The sequence below is a fragment of the Myotis yumanensis genome, unplaced genomic scaffold (assembly GCF_028538775.1).
Source record: "Myotis yumanensis isolate MYYU_CA2020_CCGP unplaced genomic scaffold, mMyoYum1.0.hap1 SCAF_3, whole genome shotgun sequence".
Taxonomy (NCBI): Eukaryota; Metazoa; Chordata; class Mammalia; order Chiroptera; family Vespertilionidae; genus Myotis; species Myotis yumanensis.
In genome coordinates, this window is record NW_027223754.1 from 187,471,036 (window position 1) to 187,491,029 (window position 19,994).

Sequence of the window (19,994 nt, forward strand, 5' to 3'; positions counted from 1 at the left end):
TATCTCTATCATATAATGTCTGCATCATTAGATTCTTGTTTTCCTCCTTTGCTGCATCTTTGAAGACCTTTTCAAGAGAAAAGCAAAAATCTTACTTATATAAACGTCTCCTTCCTGCTCCTTGAAATTCATATTCTCTTTCTGTGTTGCCATGGTTTCTGGTCATGGATATTCCCCCCATTAAGAATGAAGAAATCTAGTCATGAACAAAAATGTTTTGAAAACATGCCTTGCTGTAAGATCAATGTTCATATGGAAAATAATTCTGGCCATTGAGTATTGAATTATATTCATAGAAATATTAAAATATAGTGGTAAGTAAAGTAAACAAACCTGGGTTCAATCTCAATCTGTCATTTAACTGCTCTGTAAAATAGACTAATTTATTTACTTTTAAGTTCAGTTTTTAGTGGATAAAATAGAAACACTAATTCTTACTTTTGAGAGTGTTTATGAGAAATAAATAATCAGCATTCAATACAAACTACCCTTTTAATAGTTAGCATTCCAGAAGTACATTAGTGTTTTTATATGTATTTAAAACATAACTAAAACTACCGAATGGTATTTCCTAAGGATTATATATACTTTAATCCAACAGCTAATATGATTAAGAAATGAATGCTTAATTATACAAAATTAATTTAACCAATAAACTATCACCAAAAATCTAGGGTAGAATTCTCTTTATACAAGGTGGGGCTAAAGTAGGTTTATAGTTGTGAGCGTGCAAAACACAGTTTATTCTTGTATCGTTATTTGTTAATTATTGTGTTATTTTCCATATGAACAACTGTAAACCTAATTTTGCCCCACCCTGTATTTGTACGTATGCTTATTTGTACTTCTCTGAAGTCTTTTGTCCACTGAAGGGTTAGAGTTAAATTTAGGGCTGATAGCAGAGGTCAGGAGTAGTGGTTCCCCTCTGGAAACCAAGAGAAGAGGTGTGGTGGGTCCATGGATTAAATTCTACTCAGTGAATTTTCCATTTTTTAGAAACTGGCTCTCTTTGACAGCAATGAAATTCAATGCCAGTAACACCAAAAATAAACCACATATGAGGAAGAATTATCCAAGTAGGTTATACATTAGGTAAAATGAGGAAAATGGTCTTCTCCAGATTAGACATGTTTGGCTTATTTAGTGAAAAGGTATGAGTTTTCAAGGCAATGGAAAGAAAATCAAATATTTCAGAATGCAGAGACTTAACTGTAACTCATCAAACATGTCAAACCTTCACACTTCTAGAAAGACAAGACCTTGTATCAGACTTCCAGGGGAATAGAGGTTATCAATACCACCATTTTTATTTCAAAAGAAAACCTTGCTCAGAATAGTGGCGATGGAGAGGACAGGGTATTCAAAAGAAAAAAATATATAGTAACTATTTTAATAAACTATAGAAGTATAATTTGTAGAAGAATAATAAAATAGCCAACTTTTAAGACAAAGTTATAAAATGATGGCATGGTTCTGCTGTGAGTTCTGTTGTGTTAATTTTTCTGCAGATTCTCTCAATGTCTGGTTATTATTTAATGTTAAGGAAAGTAAACTGTCACTTAGATTGATATACTTTTTCATCTATTTAGCAAGTATTGTTTAGTCTACTATGTGCCAGACAGACACTCTTCTATAAAGTCGAAAACAGTGATGAATAAAATAAATAAAATACCCTCCTGGAGTATACATTATAAAGAAGGAATCAAGTAAAATAATAATATTAAATAATCACTCCAGTTGTTTTTATTATTGTTACTACTATTAATATCATTATTGTTGTTGGTGGTAGTGTGTTTATGGAAGACCTGACTCGGAGAGTGGCAGGAAATGACCTCCTATCCTACTACACTGGCCATTGTTCATTCTGCTTAATGTTCCTTACTGTTCTGCCTTCAGGCCTTTGCACTGACTGGTCCCTCTTCTTGGAACACTATTTTCCAAGATATCTTCCCTCATCTCTTTCATGTATCGCCTGGTCACCCTATCTTAAATAACAACTCACATCTTCACTCTCAATGCTGCATCTCCCTTACGCTGCTCTACATTTTTATCCCATAGCATGTATCACCTCAAATCTACTATGTAACTTATCACTTTTACTTTTTATGTATCCTCCTCGTAGAATATAAGCTCTGTAAAGTCAAGGATCTTAATCTGACTTGTTTGCTGGATTAGTCCAAACACCTAGAACAGAACAGAGTAGGTACTCAATAAATATTAATCCAATGAGATGAGCTCAGGGAGAATTGGGGGGAAAGATGTGACATGAGCTGGTATAAGTTTTAATTGAATCATTGACTGCTGTGTAGAAAGTAGTTTAAGAGGGTTCTGGGGTGCAGATGAAGTAGGGATACCACTGAGGAAGCAACAGTGTTATTGTTAACATGTAAAACCATGTGATGAGAGTGGTAGTGGTGCAGGGGTGACAAGTGGTAGAATATATCATATATGAAAATTGTGTGCCATAGCCCTGGCCAGTGCGGCTGAGAGGTTAGAGCATTGGCCTATGCACTGAAGGGTCACAGGTTTGACTCTCAATCAAGGGCACACATACCTGGGTGCAGGTTCAATCCCAGCCCAACTGGGGATTAAGGGGGAGGCAAACAATCGATATGATATTTCTCTCTCTCTCTCCCCTCCCTCCCTTCCACTCTCTCTTAAAATAAAGCAATGAAAAACATATCCTCGAGTGAGGATTTTTTAAAAAATCATATGCCATAATAAAATTATAATAAAATCGGGAGCTAAAAAATACTGTTTTTTAATTACATCAGTAAATTTTGAAATGTCACCCACGCGCCTCAATCACAATTTTAATAACAACAGAGCCTTTAACAAATACCACGTCCACAGAGGTAAAATTATCTTCATTCTTTAGACGAATAATTTAAATTAATATGTTATTGAAAAGCTAACAATAGAAAATGTGTTTGTCTTTCCCATGAATAATCTGTGTGAGAGACAAACACACATCATCAAATAAGAAACATATGACGTCAGTTTTTTCAAAGTGCTTTCTGTGTTTTTCAATGCGCTCGAAATAGGTTGGATTTTTAAACAAATGTATGATTCTGTTGTTAAAGCAACCATCAGATAATGATGTGTGTCTCTTTAAAAAGAATATTAAAAATGTTCCTATTGATTTTGTTGGTTGAGCCCAGCAACACTGCCCTGCTGGAAGGGGGCTGTCTAAACTGAGCCAATAATCCGAAGTCAGCAGGAACCACTTATCAACAGCAAACGTCATTTCCCAAAGGTGTACCAAAATCCAGTTCAACAGAACAAGTTCCTTAGAATGAAACCCCAGAGCTAATTTACTCCAATATTAGAAAAAATTCTAACAAGCTTGTTAATATGACTTATCAGTCTCTGGAATAATACAAGTAACAAAGCAGATGAATAGATAGGTTATTACACATAGTCTCAGTGACTGGCAAAAAAGAGAAAGCCATAGTACTTGAGGAAGAAAAAAAAATTTATATTTATGTGTATATTAAAAATATATATTCGGATGTATTCAAAAACTAAAAATACTCAAAGCCCTAGCACTCTGGAGGTGCTTTGCCTCAACCACTCTACAGCTCCTAAAAGTATTGCCTCATAGCTGCACAGGGCACTGATCAAGGTTCCAGACATTTAAAAATGATTCAATTATGTTCAGTATTCTCAGTTCTGAGAGGTGATGGAGTGTCTAATACATTTTAGAAATATTTCTTGGACATATGATTAGTTTTAATGGTCTTGTAACTGGGGTACTTCCAATGTTATGTAAAAAATCTTGTTAATTTTAATAGCACATTGCTTGAGGATGCCAAGATAAATGCATTTTTATAGGTTGTAACCTTTAGAGTTAAAACTACATATTCTAACACAAGATGAAACTCTTTGGCTTCTGCAGGCAGCTGTTTATTGCTGCTGCTGATTTAAAAAGGACCCCGTAGAGATGCTGGGGAATGAACCCAGGGCTTCATACATGGAAAGCAAGCACTCTACCATTGAGCTACATAAACATATATATACTAGAGGTCCAGTGCATGAAATTCGTGCACGGGTAGAGTCCCTAGGCCTGGCCGGCAATCAGGGCCCCTCAGGGCCTTCCTTCCCCCAGCTGCCAGCCAGTGTCTTTCTTCATTCCGCGCTGCCCCCTGGAGGTCAACACACATCATAGCAGGTGGTCGAACTCCCGGTCAGTCCAATTCCCAAGGGGACAATTTGCATATTAGCCTTTTATTATATAGGATAGGATAATACATAGACACAGATGACAGTATGGTGATTTCCAGAGGGCAAGGGCGGCAGGGGTTGGGTGGAGGTGGGCAAAGGGGAGGAAAATGGGGATGGAGACTATGCTTGGGGCAATGGGCACACAATGCAGAATGCAGATGAGGTTTTGTTGAGTTGTACACTTGAAACCTGTATGATTTTGTGAACCAATGTCATCCCAATAAATTCAATTTTTGAATAAAGATCAGCAATAGGACTAATCAGTCTTTAATTTTTTTAATTTTTTAATTTTTTTTGCTTGAATGTCTCTAAAACCATTTTTGGAAAACTACGTGACTGCTTGCAAATTTTTTACTTTATATTCAGTTTTTTTCCCGTGAATTTAAATAACTACAAAGAGTGTAAAGATTCTGATGTCTTGTAAATATTGACATTTTAAAATAAGGACGTTTATTTTACTCTTTTAAATGTATCCAACAGACTCTAAAGCACATATCTCTTTGATATTCAACACCGTCCTTTAAAAAACAACAACAACATGTGAATAAACTCTTCTTCACCAGTTGAAAAAAAAATAAAAACAGAAAAATATCTGTCTGGTGCTTACGACTTCTTACATGCCAATAAAAAGACTGCGTTAGTCTCAAGAGAGTGAGGAGCGACAGACTGAAAACTGAAGATAAAACCACAGTGCACTCCCTGTGGGAAGTACTGCAGGGTCAGTGGCCTGCTACTTTAGGCACTGCCAAAAATGTTGGCTCACATCCACCTTACACTCAGTAATTAGAAACAAATTGCTACTTTTAGTCTCTATCCAAGCCATGTATGCTTGTGGCCTGTTTTATGAGGTTCTTGTTGCAATGGGCACTGTGATCTCTCATATAAAACACTATGATAGTGGGTATAGATCTCTCTGTTGATCCTAACATAAGCAATCCTATTAATAAAAGCCTAATATGCTAAGTGTCCAGTCATCTGGTTGGCCATTCAACCAACCAAAGTGTAATATGTTAATGATAAGCTAAGGCCGCTCAACCGCACTATGACGTGCACTGACCGCCAGGGGGCAGACACTCCAACTGGTAGGTTAGCTTGCTGCTGGGGTCTGGCTGATCGGGACTGAGCAAGATGGGCCAGACACACCCTGGAGCCCTCCACGGTCCCTCTCCAGCTGGCCACCTCCCGCATCCCTCCCCAGCCCCAGTCATGTGCCAGTGGTGCCCCTCAGCCTGGCCTATGCCCTCTCACAATCTGGGACCACTTGGGGGATGTCAGAGAGCCTGTTTTGGCCCGAGGCAAAACGACCAGTCACTATGACACACACACTGACCACCAGGGGGCAGACGCTCAATGAGGAGCTTTCCCCTGGTGGTCAGTGCATTCCTACAGAGGGAGCGCTGCTCAGGCAGAAGCCAGGCTCATGGTTGGCGAGTGCAGCAGCAGTGGTGGCAGCCGCTCCCACCTCTTTGGGGAGCGGGCCTAAGCCAGCAGTCAGACATCCCTTGAGGGCTCCCAAACTGTGAGAGAGTGCAGGCCTGGCTGAGGGAACCCCCATGAGTGCACGAATTTCATGCAACTGGGCCTCTAGTAGATAAAGAAAAGACTGACAGTAACTTTCAATGAACTAGTCATATTTCTTTATGGAGTATCTTTAGACTACTATATACAGGGCATTTCCATAAAAATAAAAATACTCAAATAATAAATATATTTTAAAGTATAAAATATGACAGACATTGATTCTTTAGTTGGGGTCAATGGGATCTCAGGAAGACCCACCGTCTTCAGAGAGTTCATGAGCTGCCGACATTATGTACCAAACCGTGTGTATATTTTTCCAGAGAAAGGGTCCAAAGTTTTTATTGCATTTTTGTAGGGTCTATGACACTCCCCTCTAAAAAATTTCTTAAAAACCACTGTGGTATTTTGTGGAAGAGCCACATTCAAGGGGCCAAAGAGCCACATGTGGCTCGCGAGCCACGGTTTGCCAAACACTGGCCTAAGGCTAGGCCTTAAATTCCCTTTAGCATAATGGACAAATTACAGGCTTGGAAAGAGACTTCTTGGGTGAAAAACCGGACTCAGCCACTAACTAGCTAGGTGAGCTCAATTAAATTAGTTAACTCTCGGGATCTCAGTTTTCTTATCTGAAAAATGGGACCAATCCCAGTACCTGTCTCCTAGGGATGAAGTGAGGGTTGAGGAGATTATGCAAGTGAAGTGCCTAGCACAGTGCCAGATCCTTGCCTTGACTCTAGTATTTCAGCAGCATTGCTTTTGATGAACTTTAATGAGTCCACTAAAAAATAATTAATCTGGAATATTTTTATAATACAAATAACCAGCAAGTGGTCTTCTCGTTACAGGAACAATTATATCACATTTAAAACTCACCTGTATCAATCGTTATCAATAGTCAAAGCTTAGACACCTGTATTGTGATGCTCATGTCTGAATTCATTGTTTGGCTAAAAATTTTACATGTGAGCATTTTCACATTGTGATTTTTTTTATTTGTTTGTTTTTAATCCTGTGGCTAAAGGAACAAATCTAAGTGTTGATTAATCTATAATAAACCCAGTAAAACAGTACACCAGTTTTTAAACCACAGTATAAAATTGAAAAAGAACTTGAGTAAACATAAATAAATGCATTGGGTTTATATTCCAAGGAAATACAAAACACATATAATTTGATGGGCTATTTCTCTTTCCTTGTAAGGATAAAAACTATAAGAAAATTAACAAATATGTTTGATATGTTGCTCTTTTTTCCCACAGCTCTTGTAGTGCGATTCCTGACCAAGCGGTTCATCTGGGAATACGATCCCACCCTCGGTAGGTCAAGTTTTCTTTCCTCCTACTCTCCAATCAAAGTTTATGACCCTTAAGAGAGAATGGCATTTTCTGTTGCAACATGTTTAAGCACCTTGCAGATGTCTTAGAAATGCTTGATTGAATCATGTGGAGACTTCCTCTAAGACGCTAGATGCGTGTTGCATGCTGTTTGTGCTTAGATTTTAATGCTCTAAGGAAAAAATCAGGTCAAATCAGAGACAAGAAGGAAGTAGGTACAAATGATGCTCTTTCATTAGGAAACATAGCATCGTTCCAGTGGCAGACAGAGGATACAGTGGGCATGGCTACTTTGATGTGGGATAGAATGGCATGTTAAGGAGAGTGTAACAGTAAAATAAAGCTTATGAATACTGATTTTGGCAAAATGTATAAATAAATTGTGTTCCTTCCTCTCTCATCCCCAATGAAACTGCTTTGAGCCTATTTTAAAAATACAAAAGAAGAAGCAAAAATTGATATATGTATCTTGAAAATAGCAATAATGTCGATGCTTTAAGTATTTATCACATGTATTTTTTTAAAACAGAGTATTTATTAGAAATTTATTTAGTTATCTTATAAATAATGCTGCAAATCCAGGGGCCCTAAGTTAAGCTTCAGATTTTACTCTGAATGAAGCCTTTGAGCTTTTGTTTGTCATGCCCTAGTTGATTTCCTAAAGGGCACCAAGGCTGAAACCCAGAGGAAGAGGGAAAGGCATACAGTATTTCGCTCCCAGGCCCGTGTCCCAGGCTGAACTGGCCTGGCTCAGATGGTGAAATGGGCAGAGAGGATTCCTGGGTGTTTTTGTTCTGGGGCTCTTGTTGCAGTTGTCACCTATGTCCAGTTTAAAAGGGAACTTTTTCTCCCCTTGTGCCTCCTTTCATTGCTTTACTCATCCATTCACAAATGTTTGTTAGAGGCTCCTATGTGTCAGATTATTCTAGGTGCTGAGGATAAATCAATAGGCAGAAAGAGAGAGCTTTGGCTCTTTTGAGCTCATGGACTAGTAAAGAAAGAAGAGTCAGTAGCCAACTAAATGTGTCAATTGTGTTAAGTACAGTGGGGCCTTGACTTACCAGTGTCCTGACTAACGAGTTTTTTGAGATATGAGCCGCCATCTCTCAGCCGATTTTTTGCTTTGAGTTGCGAGCTAAAATTCGGGTTACAAGCCAGCTTCGGATACCCCACCGCTAGTTGGCGCAGGGAACGTCACAGTGAACGCCACAACATCAGCCCAGCATCATGTGTCTCACTCGTTCACTGTTGATTTGACATACGAGTAATTTGAGTTACAAGCTCCGTCAAGGAACCAATTAAACTCGTAAGTTAAGGCCCCACTGTACTCAGAAGGGAAATTGAACAGGTAAGGGGATAGAATGATTTTATTGTTTATTTCATTTTAACGTTTTAACCTATCTGGAGCTTACTTTAGTGAGAAGTATAAGCTGAAAGCCTAACAATTTTTACAAATAGTTTATCAATTATTACCCTATTATTTATTAAATACTCCACCTTTCCCCTCTACTTCCAATGCTGCTTTTTATGCAACCAGTTGTCTTTGGAATCTCTTATGTAAAGTTACATAGGATTAGCATATAAGCTACACATCCTCCCATATACTTTATCTTTAGATTACTTATAATACTAATACAGTTGCTAACACTGTATTGTTTAGGGAATAATGACAAGAAAAATATTGGTATATGTTCAGTACAGACCCGACTACATAGTACATGCTAGCAACATATAACCTTTTATTTTCAAGTATTTCTGATGCACAGTTGGTTGAACCCAGGTATACTGGATCATTTACAGGTATAATGGGTCATTTACACCAGGAACTAGTTCTAAATTTGCTTTTCACATCCTACACAAGTACCACACTCTTGATGATTATGTGCTCTTTAGAACACAATACCCAAGTAGAGAAAGTCTTCCTTCTTTTCTATTTTGCAATATTATCTTGGCTGCTATTTCCAGTTTATTTTTCCAGGTCAATTTTTAAAACTCTGTCATAATATGACATAATTTTTATTGGCAGGGCATCAAAACTATAAATTACTTTGAGAAGATTAACATCTTTATGATAGTCAATTTTTTAACCTAAGAGATCTTTACTTCTCTGTTTTTCCTTTTAGGTAAATTGTTTTTCAACATCAATAATTTTAATATGTTTTTAATATAGCCATAACCTAATTTTAAAATGATGTAGTTGGATTTAAAAATGCATTTGGTTTTTTAAAAAAACCATTCATTTCTGTTGTTTGTTCCACCTAAGTAAGTACTTACTCTCTTCTTAATTTTTATTACTTATATAAGCTTTACAAAGTTCCTGAAACTCTTAATGATTTATGGAAGTTCAGTAGAAAAATACTAATTTCATTTAGTTATACCAGTACATCTCAACAAAAGATGAAGCTTATAAAAATGATCTCATAAGAATTTTGAACTCTCTCTGAATATGTTCCAGTCATTACTCTTGTTAATACCTTAGGTGAACCAATTTTCCTTTTGTTTTAGTTTTATTAATTTTGAGAAACAATTGTTGTAGACAGAATTCTGCCTGCATCAGTTATCTGTGGTGCAGGCTTCCTCACTAGAATAATGAAACTGTTTCGAGTGACCTTGTACGGTACTGCTCTGAAAGGGTTGCAGCTGCTAAGCAACAAGAGCGTTGATCAGACTTCAGGAATATCTGCTGTATGACTCACTCCCAGGTGAGGCTTTCATGGACTCATGCTGGAAAGTGGTGTGTGTCTGTGTGTGCGCACGTGTGAGAAGTCTCGAATGCTCTAGCCTCGAGGAGTTCCATTTGACCCAAGAGCTGTCAGCATTTCCGGAACTAAACTTCATACTGTCATAGAGTTTTTCAAACTCACCACCAATAGAGAAGGCTACATTAAAAAGCAAAGGTGGGTACTTGAATGATCAGGGGGATCACTTTGTAAATTAAATAATTGTCTAACTCTAACCACTATGCTGTACACCTGAAACTAATATAAAATAAAATCGAATAGCAACTGTAATTAGATAATAAAAATTTAAAGAGCAAAGTGGGGTATTTGCAAAAAAAAATAGTCTTAAATTCTGAATTCGGTGCCTTCCTTAAAAATATGGAGCAGATTTTTTTCAATCTGTAACAGAATTATTGTTTCATGAGCAGCTGAAGGGGATAAACACCATTCAACATACTAATAAAAAATGGAATATTTACTACTCTGAAATAATTCTATGAAGGAAATGTTTGCTACTATAATAGCAAGTGATTCCCAACTTTTAGATGTCAGGATACAATGTTTTTGTTTTGGCATTTGTTTGTTTGTGTGTGTGTTTTTTTTAAATATTTTCATTGTTGAGCGTACTGCAGATGTCCCCCCTTCTTTTTTCTCTTTCCCCCCACCACCTGATTCCCACCCTGCCCCAGGCCTTTACCACCCTATTGTCTATGTCCATGAGTTATACATATATGCATATAAGTTCTTTGGTTAATCTCTTCCTTCCTCTCTCTCCTGTTTGTTTTTTAATGGAGAGGGAATATCGTAGGAATTATGATTAGGGGTGTAAGCAAGGGGCAGAGGGTAAGGAAGAACTAAACTTGTTCCCTTAATAGACACTTGCATTCCATAAAAGAAGAAATATTTTTAGCATTCAGTTTTGAAGAATATAATAATCTAAGAAAAATATTCAATCATTTATTTACATTGAACAATTATAAATTCCCCTAAATTTTTCTCATTTCATTGTGGGTCAGTGAAATCTTTGTCAGAGGCCAGAGCTGGTCAAGCACAGCATTTGAAAATCACCACTGCAGCCTGTGAGATTTGGAAATTAGAGCACCTAATCAGGAAGACTTATTGATGGTGGTAGCAGCAATGTTCTGGATGCAAAACAATAGGATCCATGTTCTGAATAGATCCCAGGAGAGAATTGAATCTCCAAGAGTCAGATTACCCTCAGAAAATACTGAACATATCAGAGAACACAGACAAAAGTTTAGATCGTGTGCAATTGTGTGTGTGTGTGTGTTTGTGTGTGTGTGTGTGTGTGTGTGTGTGTGTGTGGTGTGGTGTGTTGGGGGCATTAAGAGAGATTGCCTTTCAGCACTGACCACTACTTCTGCCCCATAGAGGCACCCGGCTCTGTGTTTGAATAGATCATGGTGTCTATCTGGTTAGTAAAGACTCAGACAAGAATGAGGGTAGGAATTGGGAGACATACTGAACTCAGTGATGATATTATTTTGTGGTTGGTTCTTCCTGCCTGCATTTCTGCTTAGAAAGGCTCGTACAAAGAGAGGGACACACCTAGAACAAGTCTCTCCACCGAAGATTAAAGCAGAAGTACTTAACCGACTCAAAGAACTATTCAATAGTTCTTTAATACTGGCACAGAAAGGAACTTTGAGATCAGCATTGGACAAATAAGAATAAGTGTCCAACCAAGTAAATTTATCCACAATTATCTGACTAGTTTGTGGTTAGGTCAGCAATAGAACTCAAGTCAGTACAATTTCAACTCTAGCACAAATCAATGTTACTAACTGCTGTTGTTACTGTATTGGCCAGTTGTCCCTATTAATATGTTAAAATTTACTACAAAAGCTAAATTAGTGAAAGGATCAACCATACAAGATCTCTTTGAGCATCAGTTTCTCTTAGAGTATACAAAATATACTTCTATTTATAAAAATATACTTCTATTTACTGAATGTACGCTTTAAGCCATGTATCTCTCATATACAGTGCAATCCAGACATAATTTTTAATATGCCTAATTCCATATTTGTACTAATATTGGTTTTACAAGTATACAACATTTTGGTTCATTTAGAAATATCTCTTAGATAATCATCCCCCTACACTTCATAAAAAAGACTGAAAATGTCATTTTCTGTCAGTCTGAGAAAAATGAAAAGTATTTCTACCCTTCGAACACATACACATTTTCTTTAATATTCTAAAATGAATAGTGGAGCCCAGCTGGTGTGTCTCAGTGTCTGCACGTTGATCCATGCACCAGGAGGTCACAGTTGGATTCCTGGTCAGGGCACATGCCCGGGGTTATGGGCTCAATTCCCAGTAGGGGGCGGGCAGGAGGCAGCTGATCAATGTTTCTCTCTCATTGATGTTTCTAACTCTCCCCTCTAAAATCAATAAAAATGTTTTAATAAAATAAATAGCAGAGATTAGTTTCAAAAAGTACCTAATACATTTTTTTTAGAATTATCTTTAGAAAAACTAGCACATGGTACAGCCTTTTGCCTCTCTGGGCGGCACTCCCACTAGTCAGGGGTGCTGAAGGAGAGAAGAGACTCAACGGAAAAAATGCTCAGAATGGCATGAAACCAGCACTCGGCTTAGATGAAATGACTGCTGCCACCCGCGGCTATGGCTATGTCGGTGGCAGACATTCCCTCATTTCCTGCATTTCATCGTTTTCTTTTCGGTTCACTAACAGCCAAAGAATCACGCAACTTCATACAGTTTCCATGATGTTCTATTTCCCCCACTGCGGACTTCTGTGGTTGAAATTCATATCCTATTTATCATGGAAGCAGCAGAGAAAAATGTCCCTGTCTGTCAGACTTTTGGTGCAAAGAGATGGAAGAGAGCCCAGACTCCGTTTTCCAGGCTCCCGGGCTGGGCTGATGCCAGGCCCTTAAAGAGGGGAGGCAGCACCGAGGTCATCCAGAACCTCGGAGGAGACACGGGGCGTGGACCCCAGCGTCCGCGCTGCTCTCGGGGCCTCTCCGCCCCAAGCTGGGACTCTGGGGATGAAGAAGGAAATGAATGAGAGGACACTTAGCGATGAGTCGCTGTAAATGGTATTTTAGGGCATTAAATCACGCAAAACAACAATCTTCCCTTTAACTTAAAAGAGTAAGGGGGTGGAATGGCCTAGAATTGAGAATCGGACTTACCACCTATGGATTGCATATTCTAGGAGAACAAGAACAATATTTATTAAAATATAAAAATGAGAGTATAATCTCATCTTTAAATTTTAATTCTCAGAAAAGACATCAGCAATGTGTCGTGCCCAGGACAGTAATCATTGTCCAGGGCTGGTGGCAGTTATGCTCCTGGGTTAAGTCTCTCCTTCTTGTAGTTTGTATTTTGAGTAGATTTACAGCGAAGTAACGTAAAACTGTGGCCAAAAAAGAACTATAAAATATTTGATGAGATGAAGAAGTGAAAGTCAGGAACATGAGGTAAATAGGGGAAAAAACTAAAAGCACTGACTTACTGGCTACCCTGATGGGAAAGAAACTTCTAGGTTTATTTGGTTTGCTGATTGGTTAGTGATTTGAGTAGGTTAGATGCAAATAATTGAGCTAATTAAATTAATACTTAAGTGAGTCTTTCTGTTCTGGTCCTGGTACTCTGTCAGATAGGTGTGAGGCCTTTATTTCATTTAACTTTTCCCACGTCCCCTATTCTGACACCATTGCCCTCCTCTTTCCCACAGGTATATAATCCAACATGGTTGAAACTTAGCATAGTGGTTAAAAGCTGAAATTTCCAAAGCCAGTCTTCCTGGGTTCCAATCCACTTACCTCTTGCCACTGTGTGACCTGTAGCAAGTTATTTAGTGCTGCTGTGCCTAAATGTTTCCTCATGTAAAATGGAGCTAATGGTAACACATACTTCATGAGATACTTGAGAGAATTAAGTGAGTTAATATGAGTAAAGCATTTAGAACAATTCTTGTTCAAATGGTAAGCAGTATGTGCACGCTAATATATATATATATACACACACACATATATATATACATAGGTTTGAAAAAATGTATTTTTGTATATGCATACATTTTAAATTTATGTAGAATTTATCTTGCTCTAGATCTACCAATAGAGGTAATCATGTGATTTTTCCCCCTTTAGTCCCTTAATGTGTTAAATTGCATTAATAGATTTTAAACAGTCTTTTCAGTCCTGAAATAAACTCTACCTGATCATGACGTACTTTTCTTATTACAACTGTTGGATTCAATTGAATAATATTTGATTTAGGATTTTTTTAATCTATGAGCCTACAATTTCTTTTTTTCCCTTATTTCTCTTGTAATACTTCTTATGAGAATCAACATAATGTCCCATAAAAGGAATTGGGTAGCTGACCTTTTTATATTTTCTAGAACAATGTGTTTAATGTTTAATGGAAATCTCCTGTAAAGCCAATTGTATGCAATTGCTTTTTATGATTAGGAGAAATCTACAATTAGCATTTAAGTGTAGTTACTGGCTATAATTAGTTAACTATTCTATTTCTCATTGTTCTAATCTATGCATTGTCTTCTCCCAGAATTTATTAGGGTTTGAAATCAGTTGTTATACAGTTCCTAATATTATTTTATTTCATCAAACTATGTAGCTATTTTCTCTTTTTGTGTTAAATTTTGTATGATTGCACCCTCTCTCTTAATTTACTAGATAGCATTGCCAGATTTTTACCTCCCTGCCTACCTCTTTTTTAAAAAATATTTTTTCAGGCACTGTGCTTTGGTTTTTGCTATCTTTATCTAACTTTTTTCCTACTGTTTTCTCTTTTACTTCTTTTCTCATATCTTCTTGGATTTTCATATAGAGCAGCACTAATTGGTATTTATTTTAACCTCTGGTTTCCATTTTATGTGCTAAGGGGCACATTCAGAGCCACCAAAAACTCTTACACCTGCTAACTTCTCACCCCAATAGAGCTTGGGGACCATTCTATCAGGGGTGGGGAACCTTTTTCTGACAAGGGCCATTTGGATATTTATAACATCATTTGTGGGCCATACAAAATTATCAACTTAAAAATTAGCCTGCTATATTTGGTCAAACATTTAATTAACTCACCCCTAAGGCCTTGGCAGGGCCAGAGCAAATGGTTTGTCGGGCCTTATACAGCCCACAGGCTGGATGTCCCCCACCCCTGCTTGGTGCTGAGCCGCCATTGTTTTTCTACCCTGAAGAGGCAACAAGAGCAAGAGAGCTCTGCTTTGTTCCATCTCCGCTCCATACTGCCTAGCCCTCCTCTACTTTTCTCCCCAATTCCCCAAACATCAGGGCCCATTCACCTTCTACTGCCACAAGGGTTTCTCATAGTTTTACATGATCATTTTTACATGGATAACCATCACCTTCTTCTAATGCCTATTACATTTCTAGGGTTGAGGTCTAGAAAGAAATTGGAAGCTCCTGCTTATATGTCATCTTGTCCAGAACAGTAACAAACAGTGATTTCCAAAAACTGAATTTTTTAGTATCAAGGTAGAATGCATTCTGTAGGAATAACTTTCTCATCTTAGAATATGGAGGCCTCATTGTAGAAGGAAGAGAGCATCAGGAAGCTGGCCTCATAGGAGATTAAAATGAGCAAGAAGCGAAGAGACTCTCATGTGCCATATCCTGAAAGTCTGTTACCTGTTACTTCCGGGAACTCTAAGGATATGAAGATGGCACATTCTTGCAGTCATTCTTTCCTTCCTGCTGTGCACATTCCCTTATACCACAAAACAGGCATCGTCCTGCAACACATTTGTAATTTTAAGGATCAAATCAAACCATGATCTTATTTACCTTTTTATCTTCTTTTTTTTTTTTGCTCATTCCCTCAGAATCAACCTACCGACACCAAGCAACCATCGATGATGAAGTTGTCACCATGGAGATACTAGATACTGCTGGTCAGGTGAATAAGCGGTTCAGCTAAAATATTTTTTGGTTCAAATGAGATGTGCATAATATGAACAAAAGATACTTTCCTATAATTAACCAGTTATTCATAAAGACATTTTAATTTAATTATCTAAGTAATTCTATATCAATGTATTTGCAACAGCCTTTGTATGCATCCTTATGTAAATTACTCAGTAATTCAAGGGGTTTGGAAAATACCGTAACATTCACATTGCCCACCCATATTTTGAGGGGCAAATTGCAAGATATTAATAGATTAATAGATTTTCATGCTTAAAAGTGTTTTTGAAATGTTCTGATTAAGTTAAACAAGAATCTTTCTTTACAGAAGTTCTCAGAGCATTTATTATGCTTATGTGTAAATTAACTCATTAAGAACTTTAGTATATATTATATTCTAAATTTATATGACCTCAGAATCTTTTTTCAGAATCTTTTATCTTAGGAATCTCTCCTTTAATATTCTTTCTAGACCTCACCACATTCTATTGAAAATATGAGCCATATCATTAAACAATAACAATTTATTTAATATAAATTTGCTCTGAGGTCAGTCAGTTCTGAGATTACCAACGGGTTCATAGATAGGTTTAGTTCCCAAAGATAGGAATGATCACTAGGAATGAGAATTAGGAAGCTGAAGGATTTCATGGTGCTTATCAGTGACCTATGACCCCAAGAAGACTGGCATTAAAGTATTTAATCCAAGAAATGTTCTTGCAAGTAACTATATACTTTTATTTCTCGTCACCATCTGTTTCCTATACATGTTCTCACCTTCTACCCAGAACTGATTCTAGAAAGAGGCAGCAGGGAAGTACATGCCTGCAGAAGTCGCTGAGCCCATGAAGGCAATGCATTTTCAAATCACACATGCTGCCTTCCTAGGAAGGAGTGATCACACCCTTTGAAAGATACTTTCCTATAATTAACCAGTGATTCATAAAGACATTTTAACTTAATTATCTAAGTATTTCTCTATCGATGTATTTGCAACAGCCTGTGTATGCATCTTTATGTAAATTACTCAGTACTTCAAGGGGTTTGGAAAATACCATAACATTCACATTGCCCACCCATATTTTGAGGGGCAAATTGCAAGATATTAATAGATTTTCATGCTTAAAAGTGTTTTGAAATGCTCTGATAAAGTTAAACAGGAATCTTTCTTTACAGAAGTTCTCAGAGCATTTGTTTTCAAACACCCTTTGAAAATCACTTCAAATGAGTTTCTATCATTATTGGTACTACATCATTTTTGGGAGAATTGAAATAGGAGAGAAAAAAGCCAAAAGCCCCAGACTCTGAGTTTGACTCTCTATACGATTATTCATTTTTTCTGCCCTTGGTGGCTAATTATCCATAATCTGAAGAATATAGAGATAAAACAAATAAACAACAAAAAATCAAAACTGTTTCACTAAGCTGTGCCTCTAATTCTGATCTCTAAGGGGTGAGGTAAGGTCTACTTTGTTACGTGTTTGCTAATTCCTTAATTGTGATGAAGTCTCAGAGGCAGTGTGCTTAACTAAGATGGTACTTTCTGTATAGTCCTTGTGATTAAAGATTTAATGATGTAGCAAGAAAAGTTAAAAGCAGAAAGTTAAGGACTAAGCAGACAGAAAAGTTCTAGTTTCCTAAAATACCTTGCTATGAGTAAGGAATGCTTTTATTCTCAACCAATTTGAAAGGGTAAGCTTGTCAAGAACTTTTAATGACACTGACTAGAAAGAATAGTCATTAAGGGATCACTCAACATCAGCAGCATCTCTACACGGGGATTACTTCCAGGTCTCCTGACTGCTGTGTTTTCTTGCCATCAGGAAGACACCATTCAAAGGGAAGGACACATGCGATGGGGGGAAGGCTTTGTGCTGGTCTATGACATCACTGACCGAGGAAGTTTTGAGGAAATGCTGCCCCTGAAGAACATTCTGGATGAGATCAAGAAGCCCAAGAATGTGACTCTCATCTTGGTTGGAAACAAAGCTGACTTGGACCACTCCAGGCAGGTCAGTACTGAAGAAGGAGAGAAGCTGGCCACGGAATTGGCATGTGCTTTCTATGAGTGTTCTGCCTGCACTGGAGAAGGGAACATCACGGAGATATTCTATGAGCTGTGTCGAGAAGTGCGTCGCCGGAGGATGGTGCAGGGCAAGACAAGGCGACGCAGCTCCACCACACACGTCAAGCAAGCCATTAACAAGATGCTCACCAAAATCAGTAGCTAGGCAGCTCCATTCTCGCGAAGGCCCTGCGGAGCTGGGTCGGGTCATTGGAAACACTTTCTTGTCCTTTTCCCTTTTTTATCCCCCCAAATAAAAGAAAAAACTCCAGCCCTCACTCTAACGCTGGGAACTCTCTGAGCTTCCCCTTGTTCCCAGCCTCCTATATGTTGAGAAGTTATAGAGTGTTTTATGCAATTTCAGTGCTGACAATTACTCCCTTCCCTGCTTGAATAAGGTACACTTTCTTGCAATTTGGACATGTAATCACCAGAGCTTCTGAAATGGCTGGGTTCATGTTAAGCTATTTTTAGGCATCATCACTTTGCTTCAGTAAGCTGAAATCTTTTCAAAGGTATTTTTAAATTCCTTTCCTCATCAAAGTCTACAAATGATCACCTTAGAAGTTCAAGACAATAGGAAATACAGTAAAAACGCAGGAAGAGTAGCTGAAAGATTGGAGCATGGAATGGTGTCCTGGTTCCTATTTGAAGCAAGGATTTTCTGAATTATGTTATATTATCTTGTTTTTCTTGAACCTTTATTTTGTTCTTAAATTCAAACATGTTCTCCCAAGGTTTTCCATTGTGTAATAGAGAATTCCATTTCAATTTGTTCTCTCAATGATCTATTTATTGATCATCACACCCTAAGTCTTCTTCTGTAACTCAAACAAGAGTTCATTATAACAGAGGCAGCAGGACCCCTCTGTTCAGATCCTGCTACGCACTTTCTCAACAAGCCTGGGGTGAAGTAAAGACACTAGGAATCTTTTCACCAAACCCTAACTTTATTGAATGCTAACAGAGGGTTTAGAATTAGAGATATCTGATTCATTTCTCTCTCTGCTTATCACCTTAGCAGAAAGACAACAGTCCAAAAGCAGAAAAATTAAGTATAAAGCTGAAATACCCTTGTGTTGGGGAGCCAAGCTCTGTGCCAGACACAGTAAGAAAAATTGGCCTCTGATGCATTATGTTGGTTACATGACTTCTTCTAATTCAGGTTGGGACAAAAGTAGGTTTACAGCTGTTCATGTGGAAAATAATTAATAAATAATAATACCAGAATAATCTGTGTTTTGTGTACTCACAACTATAAACTTACTTTTGCCCAACCCTGTATTTTGGATAAATTAATTCATGTAGGAGAATTCAGAAAAGAGTGGCTGATTAAAGTTCACTATACCCAAATAAATGTGTATAAAACAGGTTCTTTTATTGTGAAAATGCACAGTCTATAACTGATAGAACCTTATGATTCTTTTTTCCTTATTTTGCCCCCATATATCAAGACTTGGGCACTTTATTTTAGAAGAAAATATGTATCTTTTACATATGTGTGTATTTATAAATGCATAGATATATGTATAAAAATGTGTAAGAATTGGAGGCTTCAATTCACCAAATGCATTTGGACAACTTGGTGTAACTATTTTGTGTGAATATAATAAAAAAACATAATTTTCACATTCTCTCACATTAGGACAGTCTTTCTTGTGATAACATGAAATGTTTGTTAATTTTAATAGACACTTGAGGGGACATTCAAATCGTAGAGTTGATGAATCAGTGAATGTGATATAAAAAATAAGCTTCAGTTCGCAATAATAGATATGATTTTTTTAAATGCTCAGGTGCATATTTCATCAAATCCTCACAATAATCTTATGCAAGAGATGGTACTATGATTACAATTGCAAGGAAGAAGATATTGAACCACAAGTTTGCATATTTAGAGGGTAGAGGCAGGATTTAATCCAGAGAGGCAAAGTCAGACCCTGGAGCCCATGCTGACATTTGTAAAATATTAATAGACTGATATATGACTCTTGTTCTTGAGCTATAAAGATGAAGACATGGAAAGAAGAAAAACTAATAAAGACTTGCTTCAGTTATGCTTTCATTCATGAAACAAATATTGATATATAAGTTGGACATGTAGCTTGACACAAGTTAGTTAATTTGATTGTGTCTGAGCTGAAACTTGAAGAATATATACAAGTTATTCGGGGGGGGT

General features: G+C 37.4%; 1 protein-coding gene across 2 annotated transcripts in view; it reads left to right on the forward strand.

The window, feature by feature from the left end:
• RERG (RAS like estrogen regulated growth inhibitor) overlaps positions 1-19,444 on the forward strand; it is a 112,814-nt gene extending 93,370 nt beyond the window's left edge. For both annotated transcript variants that reach the window (XM_070410644.1, XM_070410643.1), the window contains 3 exons: positions 7,005-7,061; positions 15,669-15,742; positions 17,574-19,444. In XM_070410644.1, coding sequence (XP_070266745.1) covers positions 7,005-7,061; positions 15,669-15,742; positions 17,574-17,981 — 539 coding nt within the window. In that variant the 3' untranslated portion in view covers positions 17,982-19,444. The remainder of the gene's footprint in view (positions 1-7,004; positions 7,062-15,668; positions 15,743-17,573) is intronic.
• The last annotated feature ends 550 nt before the right edge of the window (positions 19,445-19,994 follow it).